Source organism: Myxocyprinus asiaticus, chromosome 13 (genome assembly GCF_019703515.2).
Source record: "Myxocyprinus asiaticus isolate MX2 ecotype Aquarium Trade chromosome 13, UBuf_Myxa_2, whole genome shotgun sequence".
NCBI classification, from domain to species: domain Eukaryota; kingdom Metazoa; phylum Chordata; class Actinopteri; order Cypriniformes; family Catostomidae; genus Myxocyprinus; species Myxocyprinus asiaticus.
Genome location: NC_059356.1, coordinates 32,971,740 through 32,987,202, shown reverse-complemented (window position 1 = coordinate 32,987,202; position 15,463 = coordinate 32,971,740). Strand labels below are relative to the sequence as shown.

Genomic DNA, 15,463 nt, shown 5'->3' with positions numbered 1-15,463 from the left:
TCACTCATTGTAAGTGGAAAATAATATTAATAGGCCTATATAATATTATTATGGCAGTTTTTTGATGCGGACATTTTTGTCCTCTTATAAGGACCTCTGAGTAACTTTTTTTTTTAATTGACACAAGGGTTAAATATACATAGCTTGAATAAGTGCATGGCTTGCTCATGGATAAATAAAAGGGGGAAAGATTGTATAAAATTGTGCGTGTGCGTGTGCGGGTGGGTGGGTGCTTGGAAGGGATTGAAGTGTTTGAGCAGAGTCTCTTTGTAATTATGGAATGCAGTAGAGTAGGGAAGAGTGTGTGTCTACATTTTACTGACGATCCAACCATTAACGATTTTAGATTGCCATTTGCATCAAGATGTGGTTTGTGTTTACTTATTGTTAATATAGTGAAGAGAGAGATGAAGAAGAAAAAAGAAGTGGAAACAATAGTCCGGATCACTACAGACCCCACACGCCATATTTTTGTCCTTATTGAGCTGTGTTAAGGCGATCCTCTTCTGAGATGTGTAATAAGCCTCTTCTTTGATTTTGTACGATAAGAGCCTTTGACAAGCCAACATAAAAATGATAAATGTTGTTTCTACAAGGGGTGTGTAAACTTATAAGTAGAACTGTACCTTGTTGGGGTGACCCAGAAACTGGTGAGTTACAATTTCAACAGTCAATGAACTATCATCCTTGTTCCTTTGAGCTAATGTACTTAACCCAAGACTGCTCTTAAAAGAGTGATGGTCTCTGCAATTAGTGTACTGTGAGACACATGAGATAAAAAAATAAAAATAAAAATAAAAACATTCAGCAAAATGACAATTAACATAACATTTGTCATCTTCAGCAGTTTATCTAAAAAGCTGCTGTTGGTTCCATTGATGAATTCTTTTTTTTTTGTTTTTGTTTGTTTGTTTTTTTGTTTTGTTTTTTCTTCCTCCAGCTTTGATAAGAAAGATGTACTGTACACAATTTAAAAGGCAATGTGGGTAATGACAAAGAAAGAACATGCACATGCTTACATGGCTGTGGTAACAGCGCCATCCAGTGTCTAGTTTTCTAACTTCCATCAACTCTGTGCAGAAGGATGACGTCATAAACAGCGTCCCCTCAGAAAAACATGCTGTAAACAAGCATCCATGCAGCTGGGACAGAATGAAAGATAGTTTCTATAGTGATATAATCTTCACCCAAACCATCTGAAACCAGTTCAGCATGCATGGCTCGATCAGGTCACTCGGATGTCTAATGAAGAACATGTTCTAAGCAGCCACTCAAAACCATGCAGCATTATGATTGTATTACATTCTTAAAATAATTAGGCCTCCTCCTTTCCATTTCTTTTAAAATGTTAAGACCTCTAGGGTTGTTAACCTCATAGACAGAGGTCAAATTAAACATTACATAATTAAATTCTGTTTGTGACCTGATGTTATAGATGTCACTGATCATAATTGTATCATTTTTTCTTCATTAAGTATTCATGGAGTTCTGTTATTGTTGCTTTAAAGAGCAACAGCTGTTTAAACATGTCAAAATAGTGTTTATTTTAATTGTGTGTAGATTAATGAAGTTATGACATTTTATATTGTCTGTTACCATCCTCAAGGGTGCTCCATGACGACATAATTAATTATCATAAATATTTCCTACATTTTACCAAACTCGTCATTTTTTCAGACTTTATCCGTTGCAAGTATATTAATTGCCACACGAGGGCAGTTGTGCATCAGGTATTGATTTATTTTTATTTTTATTATTATTATTATCTTTTTCAGGTACCTATTTTTTCCAAGCCTTCACAAACAATACCTCATACCTGTGGCAAATCAAGAATCTCAGTGGTTTGAAACATCCTCTCCTGCTTTAGATAATAGGTGTACATCCTGCAAGGATGTTGATTGTGTCAGAAAGTTTTTGCAATCATAGCTACCTCTCCTTTTTCAAAGGTGTGCATGACTCAAAACTACGCATTACAAAATCACTTTTTCGCACTGAGACGGTACGTATAAGAAAATTAATTTAATAACTGAACAACTAATCATTTTTATTTATGAAAATATAAGTTGTTGCTGTTAATCTCAGCTGATACTATGATGACAAATTCTGTCTGTTAAAGGGCTTTTTATTTTATTTATTTATTTATTATTTTATAAGTTCCATGAGGTTCACTTATCATATTAGTAAAGGTTTTTTGTGCAAAATAACAGTCATATATTTGTTAAACATGATTATTTTCCACCCTCATTATGACCCGCTGTCAGAAACGCTCGGTTTTGGTGCTGCTTCTCCTTTAAGACTTGACCGTAAATGTCCACTGTTATGATTGACTCTCTGTTCTTGACTGACATGCTCTCTCCTTGCCATCTCACCGCTAATGGGCAGGGCTACAGAGGTGATAAGGTAAAGTAGGCATTGATGTGTTGTTGTGGAGGCGGTCAGATGCAAATAAGTGTGTTGGACTTTCCACTGGATTTATAGATCTGCTAGATTTGCGGTTGTAGTCGGGGAGTGGAGTTCAAAAGAGAGCCAACAAGCCAGACACTTTTGTGCTTCCCATCATAAGCTGAACCTACATCAGTCATGGCAGATCACGTGATGTTTGTTTTCTTTATTGCAGTCCATTGTAGAATTCAGATAGACAGATGTTTGAATTTTACATATAACCAGAAACATTATTCTTTTGAAAAGGTTATGTTCTGTTTAATCTGTATTAAACAGATTAAATTATAAATTATGCCTGCTATGTGTACAAGAAAAGTCCAATAAAAGCCTTTTTTTTTTTTTTATACCAATAAAGGAGTCAGTATTTTTAATCATTTTTAATGTTTATGAATAAACATATTACTATGAAAAACATCATATAAAGTGATATAAACATGATGTACTGTTATAAGAACACGGATTTGTGAGAGTTTTTGTGGAACTGGTGTCAGAATAAACACCTTGGTAATGGCATACTACCATACTATTATTTCTACCACAGACTGACATATTAGAAGTTGTAATTAAGTCGAACACACCTGTAAAGTTCCACTTCAGTGTGACATCACAATGTGAAGGAAGTAGAGAACGAGTCGTTTTGGCAGCCTGGTTTCTATAAATGCTCTTTTTGCAATGAGGAAGTTCTGAAACAGCATGTTTTTATAGTACAATGACCTCTTATATGTTAAAAGATCAAGGAAAATGTGATTCCTCATGTTATGACCCCTTTAAAATACTGTAAACAAAACATACACACTTGATGTGAATATACAAATGTAACTCTTTAATAACTTAGCTTATAACTTATGCAGGTTTTTTTTTTTTTTTTTTAAATGGCAACTGTGTTTTCATTGTAATGTTCTGGATAATACAGACTGTTTTACTTTCCAAACTTTACTTTGACAATGGGCCTATGGCAGAATGTTAGCTTTACTTCCTAACCTTTACATTTACAAAATGCATTACATTTCAATATTAATGATAAACACATTATTTTCAGAGCAATCAATCTTAAGACCCACGTTCGATTTATGGAAGCATTTCTGAAATCAATTAAATTAACCAAATAGCCTACATTTATATTGCCTTCGCTTTGCAAAAAAATAAAATCAGTGACAAAAATTCAAACATTTCCAACAAAACGTCTGCATAAAACAGTTTGTTTGGGGCAAAAATGCTTTGACAAAACTTTCAAGATCAAGATCACATCATATGATTCCCCACCACCAAAACTAGAAAACTCCTTAACTGAAAGTGCCAAACAGTAATTATTCTAGATGTGTACCATGAGGATCATATCAACTAATTAATTATATCTTAAGCATCTTATATCAAGAAATTCTAACAGGGAGAAAAATAAAATCTATATCAGTTGTGTGGTATATCAGTGTTCCCAGCTCCAACCTTGCCAACACAAAGTAGTACACACTTAAATTACCCAAGAAGCATGAATTGTTCTGGGTCCAGTTTGACTTCTATGCATCAGTACAAAGCTGGACCTTAAATGTGCAGCTTTCCAAATCTCTGGCATGGATTTGAAAATCACTTAAAGGACACTTCAATTTCAAGACGACGAGTTTTTTTCTAATTAGGTAGCTCTCCTGAGAGACAGCTCTGCAGAACGCCATTCCTACTAAGATTCACCTAACCCTTAAACCAAGTCGCAACAGCCTTGAAATTTTAAATGTCAACAATTGCACCATTATACAATAAGCCTCCTTCACAGTTCTTTTTCCTCTTTTGAAGTCCTTACAATTAATAAAATAAACATAGATCTGACTGAATGCATTAGTGCAAAATCATTATTGCAATCATCTCAATACACAAACATTTAAATTAGCAGCAGTTTTAAGACTATTAACGTTGCACATTTCTAAAATGATCACAACCAAACTGCCATTAAATGAGTGCAAAGGAAAAATGAAAACACACTGATGAGAAATAAGCTGATGCTGACACCATTATCTATCAAACAAACACCCAGTTATTTGCTTGGCAACACTACTAAAGCGCAACTAGGGAGAAGTTGTGAGCTAAAAAACAGCCTATCTGGACATTGCAATCTTGTAGTTAATGCATTTCCAATACATTGGGTACAGATGGCTTTGTACAACTCAAACAATAATGCTGTCAATTGACCGAAAGATATTTTGTGGTGAGAGTAAAAGAAACAAATCAATAGAGAGCTATGAACTAGTTTCCACCATATAGCATACTGTACTGAATATACGTGTATGGTGTTGAATGGCTCTCGTTTCCTTTTAAGGGGAACGCAAGAGTTGAGGATTAAGTGGCTTTTATTTCAAGCAGCACAGAGCATACAGAACAATAATTGAGCTCAGATCATTCGGTTGCGTTTATGGGTTGGGGAGTCTGTGATGGCATCAGCGCACTGGGATGAGGTCCGCTTCCTGGTGCCTGCGGCGCCAAGGTGGATGGCCATCTCCTCCGATATGAAAGTGTTCAAGTCTACATCGTGCAGTCCGTTCCTTCTACGACCAGCGTTTGCGCTGCCGCTGACATGAGTAGGTGAGCCAGGAGTGCTAGAGCGGACGCTGATGCTTGCCATCGCTCCACTTAGACCTACAAATGAAACATGAGATAATTAACTGGCTCACCAATACATTGCACTCTTTTCTGTCAACCCCACATTTGCTGGCCATCAATAATGAAAAATTTTAAACAAGCTCGTGGTGGGCTTGGTAAGATGGTTTTATGCATAATTTAATGTTTATTTTCAATGCACTCATGACCATGCAACGGACATCAAAATTTTCACACAAAAACTACTTGCATTTTGGGTTGTTTCTCACCAAAACCTATCACATGCCTTCAGAAGACTTGGAATATGACACATGATCCACATTAACTAGTTTTATAATACTTTTGGGTACTTTAAGCTTCAAGTGAGTCTCTATCAACTGCCAATGCATTAAAAATAATCTAATAAAAAATTATCCTTTAGTGTTTGAAGTACACTTTGGTCAGATGTGAACGCTAGGCATCTGTGTACAGGATGCGTGACACACATTTTGACATCAGCAGATTGCTTGAGCACTGAACATGTGCAGCACAATTTTTCTAACCACACATACAGTACTCTGAACAAGCAGAATGCACATGGGCCTGGAATTATTTGCAGTAATCAGTGGGTCCACAAGGTGGCAACACTCACAATTGAGTCTTTGCCATCACAAAGAAGCACTAGAAGATGTATTCGCCAGTAAAAATCAGGAGATGAAGGTGGATGGAGAATGTCGAATGCGTGTGAGGAGGTCATGAGTTACCTGCATTTGTATAACTCAAGTCTGAAGGACTATAAAGACATTTTTATGTGTCTAAACTCCCGAAAAGAAATAGTCCAGTATCTCATAGCAGTTGTAGCACTTATGCGTCATCCACCTGTGAATGTGCGAACGGTCAAATGAAGTATACCTTGAAAGGCTAGCAATCGGCTGTGCGCAAACACCAAGCGCTCGCGTCAAAACCAAAGTATACTTTGGGCTTAAGAAAGAAAGTCATACAGGTTTGGAATGACCTGAAGGTGAGTCAATTATGACTATTCATATAAGCAATAGGAGAACTATTCCTTTAAGATCCTATCAAATCAGATATTAAAAAACTCTTAAAGGTGGAGTCTGTACTTTAAACTAAAAGAAAGCTAAAATAATTTCAGTCAACTAGAAGCCAATTGTGATGTGATTTCACCCCCCAAAAAAGTGTAAACATTGTGGCACTATCAAAACATTGCTGTTTGTTTAAGAATCCTGACCAGCCCAAAACAACAACATTGGCTCAACAAAGTGTTCAGAAAACGGCTATTATTTTTGTAGTTCTATTTGGTAATGGTAGTTGTGCAGACATGACACTTCACATAAAAAAAAAAAAAAGCTTCATATCTTTTACTTCATCTTTTATCAACAAACAATATGTAAAAATCTGTTCACATTTAATGTTGTTTATATTGATTAAAGGTGAAGTGTGTAATTTCTGCGCTACTAGTAGCACCAAATGGAATTACAAAAATATGTTTTCAAACAACATTAGCCAGCACCCCTTAGACTCATCATGCCCTTTCGCACTCTCTGATTCCCTATGAACAAACAGGCCATACTAAATAAAAGGTGACAAACGTTTAACGTCGTAATGAACAAGACCACTATAACATTAACACACCGGACAGAAAGCATGGCAGAGGAATCGGCTCATCCGACAACGTCGCCAAATTGAACGGCAGCTGGTGTAGGGGGATCTAGTAGGGGTGTAACAATCCATCGATCCAATGACCAACGATCCAATTTTATTGATACAATGTGTAAATATCGATATAGACTTTTTATTTTTTTTATTTTTAAGATGTACCTTTATTTTAATACTCTCTCATGTCAGGGGGCCTGGGAAGCTCAGCAAGTATTGACGCTGACTACCACCCCTGGAGTCACGAGTTCGAATCCAGGGCGTGCTGAGTGAATCCAGCCAGGTCTCCTAAGCAACCAAATTGGCCCGGTTGCTAGGGAGGGTAGAGTCACATGTGGTAACCTCCTTGTGGTCACTATAATGTGGTTCTTGCTCTCGGTGGGGCGCGTGGTGAGTTGTGCGTGGATGCCACGGAGAATAGCGTGGGCCTCCACACATGCTTTGTCTCCGCGGTAACGCGATCAACAAGCCACGTGATAAGATGCGCGGATTGACGGTCTCAGACACGGAAGCAACTGAGATTCATCCTCTGCCACCCGGATTGAGGCGAGTCACTACGCCACCACAAGGACTTACAGCGCATTGGAAATTGGGCATTCCAAATTGGGGAGATTTATATTTAAAAAATGAAAATAAAAAATACTTTCATGTCAGCCACGTCCGTACGTATTTCCGTCAGGTGATTAAGCAACCTTATTAAATTAATTTGACTTTATGAGCGCTAAATACGCTTTTCATGTGGGACACGGATGTGCGCGAGGTCTTTGAAGCCATATTGTGCTCTGCTATCCATGCGCATGCATCAACCGAGCTTCACGCGAAATGCGAGCTCCACTGACAGGATCCGTGCAAGCGCATCAACCGGGCACTCCATAAAATGCGAGCTCTCGTGACAAACGCAGAGCAGCTCACCTGCGCGGCTTCCATCGATATCGTTGCGCATGTGACCCATTTGAATTTTACATGAGAATTTGCCATTTTAAAGTACCATGGAGAAGTTCAACCATGTGAAACATCTTGACGAATGTTTCATTACAACTGTGGAAGTTGTAGCCAAGAAAACCACGGATAGCACAGACAGTTGGAAACAAATCATGGGTATGCAAGTATTTTGAATTGGACCGTTTCTGACCATTTTGGCATCCTGGGCAGATCGCTGTTGTTGACGGGTGGAGGCGGCGGTGTATTAGGAACTTGCGCAGCGATCTTGTTATTGCCGCTCTCGTTTGCCAGAACGATCTTGTCATTTGTAATGGTGGCGTGTGTGTGCCCTCCATCTTGTAAATAGGATGCCAATGTTCACTCTGGTTTTACTCCGTTCTCTATGTCTTTTAGCAAGTCTCTGGCGAAGCTTAATTTATTTTCCTCTGTACATGTCTGCCATTGCTGTTCATATTCCCCTGGCTGAACCAAGTAGCCACTCCCCAAACTCACGCTATAGACTGAGCTAGAACTGGATGGGTGGAGCTGAGTGGGCCGCTTAAAATATAAACATCAATGTTTTGACTGTGTCTAAGAGGCTCAGTTTTTATACTTTTGGATGAGGTAAACCCATGATTGGCTTACTTATAGTTGTCAATGAACAATAAACTGGGAAAGTAGAATGTATTTTGACATAAAAAAAAAAGTTACACACTTCACCTTTAAGTTGTTAGGCATGTACACATACAAGGCCCATAACCCAAAGACCCTAAATAACTCTAAACTTTCAAACAAGAGCATCTTTGGGATTTTTAAGAGGGAACAGTACAATCCATTTGACAGTATGCTAGAATAATGACCACCATATGTAAACTAAAAAGTGCAGTCACCAAATGTTGGTGACAGAGAAATGCGCAGACACAATCACGTGCAGTCGTTTCTTATCAGCTATGAGTGGGCAGTGATATTTACCATGTAGTGCTATGGCCTCACAGAAGGGCTGTAAATCAGTCTCTACAGATGACACTGTGTCTGATGAAGGTGATCGGTTAGGTGACATCACTGTCAGTTTGGGAGCAGATTTAGAAGTCCTTGGCGGTATTGCTTTGCCACATAGGAAACTTATCAAATCTTCCCTTCGTATAGTTCTCCTTCGCTTTTTGACCCAGGCCAAAACCTCCTTATTACGCCGCTGATGACCAATCTGAATTCCTAAGTCATAGCTCCTCTTGTGTGCTTCAACACTCTCTGTTGAAGAGATCACATTCCAGATCAGATTATACAAGCAAGTTATACATCGTTCAGCAGTGTGGTGTTCTAGTTATGTGCAAATGGGCACCGATGAGTTACCTTTGTAAAGATTAGTCACTGCTGTTGCAGCATTCTGAAATGCAGACCACAATGACAGTCCTTGCTGATGGCAGACTCGATCTGCAAGACAGGAATAAAATCAGGTGTGCTCCTATGGCATTACGGACTACAGAGATTACCAAAATAAAAACGTTTCAGAAAATCATTATGATAGACTTACTACTGTCAACCACTTAATTGAAGACTGGGAAAAGCATGAAAAAACACTTTTCTAACCAAGTGGACATGTCAAATTCAGCTGGTTTTACAATGGATTAAACAATGTTCATTAAACAGTGCCATTTCTAGAGCATTTACTGCTCAACCATAAAACAGCTAATTTATTGCTAAAATAAAATGCAGTCCCCCTTGCCATTTTCTACATTTGTTCAGCACAAGTTTGCTCACAAGAACCACTGCAAGCAAAAACAGCCATTGACAGAGTTCAGCTAATCCTAATCCTAGCCAGACAATGGTGGTGTTTCAAAACCAAGTGAGCTGCCTTCCTGGACAAAATAGTTGGGCATCATAGTTCATTCAACTTTGCCTTTGATGCCAAATGTGACATCAGACCACCTAGGTTTTGAAACACAGCCATAATTCATGAGACAGAAGCTAGCTTAGTAACTGACTAACCTGCAAGGGTTTACATTAAACTTTAGGATTTTTATAAAACCATAGAGTACAACGGGGCTAAAGACCCCCCCCCAAAGTGTAAAAGGCACATTTTATTTTATTTTCTCCCAAAGCACTAAATATCAACAAAAACTACCACAGTACTTTCCTAAACACCTGTTTGTCACTATACACTGCAAAATGTTCCTGGTCCATGAGATCATTGTGTGTAATCTCTAAAAGTTTATTTGAGGTAATTTGTTCTGATATTTAATCATTTTTAAAATGTTGCAAATGTATATAGCTAATGAAAATTCCTGAAATGTTAAATTTTTTAGACAAAATACTTCTTTGTAATTTTCAGTTTTTTTAAAGGTGATTAAAGGTGGAGTGAGTCATTTTAATCCAACACACTTTTTGTCAAATTCCACGAATATCTCTTCACAGTCCGCTAGCTGTCCATTCTGTGTGTGTGCTGAAAAAAACTCTGGTGTTTATACACAGCCCTGGCCCTGTAAATGAGAAAATAAACAAAGTGGATCGGACCGATCCACACAACACCATTCCAGCCAACCAGCAACAGGGGGCAGTTCGTGCTCGTGCACAGGATGGGGGAGAAGGGGAGGGGAGATGGGGGAAACGGGCAGTGAGCAAGAGGAAAATTCATTCGAAGAAGAAGAGGGACAGTAAATCTAGCTAATGCCAACTTGCTGAACTCCAAGCAGGAGAGATGGCCGAGAAACAGCCCACGACAAAAAGGTCATGTGAATATAAAATGAAAAAGAAGGGGTATGATCAGACAAGGGCTAGGAGCCACGTAAACATCAGAGAGGCTTTCCAACGGTGGACAGACTTACGACAGCTGAAAGGCCTGAAGACGGATGAGGAGGTTGCTCTGTTTCTGCTTGATAGGTGGGTAACATTAGTTTTGCTATGTTTCACAGAACCAAGATATGCTGTTGTTGCTACAGTAGCAGGAGAGTTGTGAGTGTTGCTATCTGGAGCTGGTGTTCTGGCTCAAGGAAAGTGCCTCGTCCTCTCTGCATTTTATCTTTGCAACAGTTTGCTAACCAACTACCTAGCTAACATTATTTACATTACTTGCTGTGTCGCTCTATATCATAGTATTTGTCTGTACAAAGTTTACAGAGGTTTTTATAGTCCAGACGGCCTAAAAACACAAGTTTGTTAGCACAGTGGGATTATTTGGATTGATGCATAAATCAAAATGTTATGCTAGGTAATGTTAGCTTCTTTGTTAGCTTAGCTATAAATCTAATGTCCCCTTTGGTCACTGTAGTTTTTTATGTGTTATTGTTAAATCAAAATAAACAACTAACTCTCGCTAGTTTATACTCTGTTGTGTTTTGTATGCTGTGTTTTTGTGCTTGCTTGTCATTCATTTATTAACATTTTATATTATTATTTTATTTCACACAGCTGTTAGTGCCATTGCAATGCACATGCATGAATTTGGGGGGGCAGAGCTTCTGAAGGAGCACTGAAGGGATACTGTCCAATACGTGAAAGGATAGTATATGGGGTAAAAAGCCCCCCTGTTGCAGGGGCTAAAGGCCCCAATAAAACACATTGTTTTTCTTAAGTGGGGGGGAAAAGATTTGTTATGAAATGGGCTCACATTGACTGATCCAATCACAATGGAGATTCATTTGTTTATAGAATACTTGAGATGTAATGAAATGTCAAATATGATTGAAATTAACAGGAAATGTTGCAACCATTTCTGAAGTAGTTATTTTGAATAAGCATTATCATAATTTGTTACTCAAAAAAGCATCTTGCTGTCTCAAAAGTATTTGCGTTAGTTGTCAAATTGTGCCCTATAACTATTGCCTTTATATATCTACACGATATCACCATAAATTCCAGTGGGGCCTTTTACCCCAAATAGGAGGTAACAGGCCCCCTTGCCACCCTTTTTTTTTTTTTTTAAACGAATTTTAATCAAAAAGAAACTTCCATTATTATTTCTTTTGACACAAATTATTTTGCTCCATCAATATTCAATAAATATATTTTATAAACCTTGATACACTTTGTGACCACAAAAAAGCAAAAAAAGCTAATTTTCCTGAAGACATATCTTTAGCCCCATTGTAGCCTACAACACATGCGTGAGTGATTCTGAATAAACCTGATAACAATATGTCCCGGTCCTATTTTATTCCAAAAATCTAAAGAAACAAGAGTGAAATTATATTTTGCACACAGAAAATTAAGCTTTTGAGTTTTTGCATTGTGACATTTTTAAAAAGTAACACATTTTACACTCCAATTTTCATTACAGCAAAAAAATAAAATAAAATAAAATAAAAAATAAAAAAAGATGGTCTTTATAATATTCTCTTAACGCAATGTGAAGAAAACTAGATATTAAATTGTAAAATGTTTATATATCGCAGTAATACTCTCTTGGTGCTACCTTTCATTTTTGTTTTATCGTTAAAAAAAAATACATATATTTGCAATACAGTAAAAAAAGGAATTTGTTACATTATGATTGTCATCAAAATTAGCACTGAATACAATGGCAAAAGTACAACATCCAGCGTTAGGGTAATGAGAATTGGGTGGTAAAATATGCTTAATGGTATGTATTGTAATCATGCATCGTGACATGATAAAATAATGTCACAATGCAAAAATATCTTAAAGGTCCTAAGTGTAGGCTTCTTTTTCTTTATGCAAAATTTAATTAATGTGTCGTTAAACATGACCAGCACATTTTCTTGAAAGTTTTCGTCTGGAACTAAAAAACGAGCCTCTCCTATATGGATAGTTTAGATGAAAAGAACAATGACCGGCCTAAAATCTCTCACATCACAGAGCTACAGTAACTAGCCGGTTAGCCAACATGATAACAACGAGCAAACTGTCAAACACACAGCCAGACCGGTGCGGCTAAAGCTAATTACAGTTAACATGACCAAAATCAAGCGCAAAACCCGGATTCCGATCACTTTAGTGGTCAAATGGGACCGGTATTCGCTCCACAGGCTCGGTTGTATGCTGTTCGGTCTAGAAACAGCGGTTTTATGCTTTATTTTTCTAGAAGCGGCCGGTTTCTTTAGCCGAGCCGGTGGGCCGCTGATGGTGTCTCAATATCTGCTCACAGACCTTTATAAAGTTGCGCCACCGCGGTAGCAGAATTCTGGAAGAGATGCCAGAGTTTGTCTTGGTTCTGGTCCACGTCCTCCTCGTTCGGTTCTTCTCGTTCGGCCTCTGCCAGGCACTGGCGCTCCCATTTGGAGAACCAATGTTCGGGTCCGTGTTCGTGGATCTCCGCTTCGCTTTCCTGCTTCTTCTCCTCCATGATGAATACTGAGACACTTCGGTGAACTTCTGGTCGTTGTTCGAGTGATTTTGTTTTGCTCTTATGGGTTAGTTTTCGGTCTTGAAACCATACAGCACCTGAGCAGTATCGGTTAATATCATCAGCTGTGTATTTATCATTCAGAATTAAAAGTAAATAAAGTGAAACATTTTATATTTTGCGACGCCGACTTCTGCTTACCCAAGACAGTAGCTGTCTACTCTACTCCGGTTAGAGGATTGCTTTTGCCCTGCGCAGTTTGACGCGTTCCTTCGTGTGGGCGGTTCCTATTTAAACACGCCCCTTTGCTTTGCGCATGCCTGGAGCAACAATGCTTTGTGATCTCTGATCATAGAAACAGAACAAACGTGATAGTAAAAAAAAAAAATAATAATAATAATTGCAAGATTTACGCATTTCAATTTCATAACAAAATTCCATCAAATTGAATTGAGTAATCTTTAATAAAATGAAATAAAAAATAAATATTTTTATATAATAAATATTTTTTTTTAATAATTTGTATTGATGTAATATTGTTCAACATTACACAATTCAATTTGATGGAATTTTGTTATGAAATTGAAATGTGTAAATAAATAAAAAATAGACTAAAATATTTTTTGAGTGTATAGTACTATGATATAATAGTATGTGTCTGATATCCTGCAAATTGTCATATTTATTTACATACTGATATATACTAATTATAAATCATTAAAAAATATATTACACATTTATTTACAATAATAACATTTGTATTTTTATTCTTTTAGGTGTTTTCAGGCTTACTTTTCATATGCCAATGAGAAAAAAATACATATATTTTATATTTTCTTGCCATATTTTAGTAAAAAAAAAAAAAAAGGAAGTAACATTTTTAGTGTAAATGCTTATTACAATTTGCTAGTAGCCTAATTAGACAGTATTTCCCACATACTGAGATGTAACATAAACTTGAGATAGAGTGAGACATTGCTGATCAAGTAGTGTGTTATCATTTACGAGTAAACCACTTCAGCCCTGTAGGTAGTTTTGAGACAATGTGGGATTTAACAAAATGTAGGTTTAATGAACAGTCTTAGTGTAATTGTAAGTAAATTTTCCATTGAAAATCTGTTTAAAAGAACTTGTACAATATCTAAAAAGTTTTGATGGCTGTACACAGAATTGTTGAGTTTTTCTATAACCTTTTTCATTACAATGTTCACATAAAAGGGTGAAAGCTGAGGTAAACGATTAAAGTAAATTCCATCCTATTAACTGCTACTACGCTATTTGCGGTACATTTTGCAGGGTTGTCCAAATTCCTAATGTACTGACTCACAGTGTACAAATGAGGTTCACTAATATATATTAACCATAATACAACACAGAGACAGCTGTCAAGTTCAAAATTCATCTGCTGCATACAAAGGATGCAACCTAATATTAAGTAAAGCTAAAACAATGTTTACCAAGTGCATTACATGGACAGAGTAAAATACAGAATAAAAGTGATATACAAAAAAAAAAAAAAAAAATTTAAGAAAATTATTATTTATTTTTTTTAAACTTGAGGAAAGGCCCTAGTGAATAAGTATGCTTTGAGATACTTTTTAAAAGTGGTAACTGAGTCAGTTTCTCGGTTATCAGGGTGAGAGTTCCACAGCTGGACAATAGTGACTAAAGGCTGACTCCCCACTTTTCAGATGTGTATTAGGTACCCACTATATCAAGTTGCAGCTTGATGATCTGAGTGATATTAGTGAGTGTATTTAGTAACCGTAGTGCTAAGGTATATAAGGGAAACATCATAAAGTCATTTAAAGATGATTAAGAGGATCTGTAATGATTGGCTAATTATCACAGCCAACAATCAAAGATTGACTAATAAAGTATTGAGTGAATACTCAATAAATGTAAACATTGTGATACTGTGATATTGTGATGGTCATACCGTGAACCACTGATAAAACAGATGAATGTGCGATCACACTGCAATACCAAATGCAACTTGTCAATTCTTTAATGATATTGCATTGATAAAGAAAATTTATTATTACTGTAAAAAAATGTCTGTAATTTTTATGGTGAAAGACTGTAAAAATGCTACAGAAATAAAACGTTAATTGATTAATGAACAGTTTTAAATTGTACAATTTACAGGTTCTGTAAAGTTGTTTACATTTTTACTGTATTTTTTACATAATTATTCTGGCAACCACAGCTGCCAGTTTTTTTTTTGTTGTTTTTTTTAAACAACAGGATTTTTAAAAATATTTTTTTTACAGTGTACTCAAGGTCACTTAAACACTAGTGCACCCAAACAAGTGTAAAACTACTGCAGTGGTTATGCACAGTCAGCTCTTGCAAATGATTCTGTGAGCTTTCACTGTAAAATGAAATCATTGTTTCCTTTTTTCAAACAAAAGCAGCTATGCCTCATAGGAAAAAATGTATCAAAGAATCATGATGAGATGGTGCATTTGAAGTGGTTTTGGCTAAGAATAAAAGGCCTTACTTAAAGTGTCAAAAGGAGGCCATTTTGGGTATTTGGCTGAGAATGAAATGTTTGTTTGAAAA

At 36.8% G+C, this 15,463-nt stretch overlaps 1 protein-coding gene across 2 annotated transcripts; it reads right to left on the bottom strand.

The window, feature by feature from the left end:
• Window positions 1-2,804: 2,804 nt before the first annotated feature.
• Window positions 2,805-13,163, bottom strand: hapstr1a (HUWE1 associated protein modifying stress responses a). Of its 2 annotated transcripts, XM_051713910.1 has the most exons (5): window positions 13,100-13,163; window positions 12,703-12,996; window positions 8,950-9,030; window positions 8,572-8,847; window positions 2,805-5,064 (listed from the first exon to the last, which is right to left on the bottom strand). In XM_051713910.1, the coding sequence occupies exons 2-5, from the start codon at window positions 12,896-12,898 to the stop codon at window positions 4,820-4,822; spliced, it is 798 nt and encodes a 265-aa protein (XP_051569870.1). In that variant the 5' UTR covers window positions 12,899-12,996; window positions 13,100-13,163; the 3' UTR covers window positions 2,805-4,819. The 2 variants fall into 2 exon arrangements, with proteins under 2 accessions (XP_051569870.1, XP_051569869.1); XM_051713909.1 differs by having other exon boundaries at window positions 12,703-13,141.
• Between the last annotated feature and the right edge of the window lie 2,300 nt (window positions 13,164-15,463).

Coding starts and splice junctions, on each gene's coding strand:
- hapstr1a (XM_051713910.1), bottom strand. CDS start 12,898: ATGGAGGAGAAGAAGCAGGAAAGCGAAGCGGAGATCCACGAACACGGA. Junction 9,031..12,702: donor GGTGGCGCAACTTTATAAAG/GTCTGTGAGCAG, acceptor CCTGTCTTGCAG/ATCGAGTCTGCCATCAGCAA. Junction 5,065..8,571: donor TGAGGCCATAGCACTACATG/GTAAATATCACT, acceptor TTTCATTTGTAG/GTCTAAGTGGAGCGATGGCA.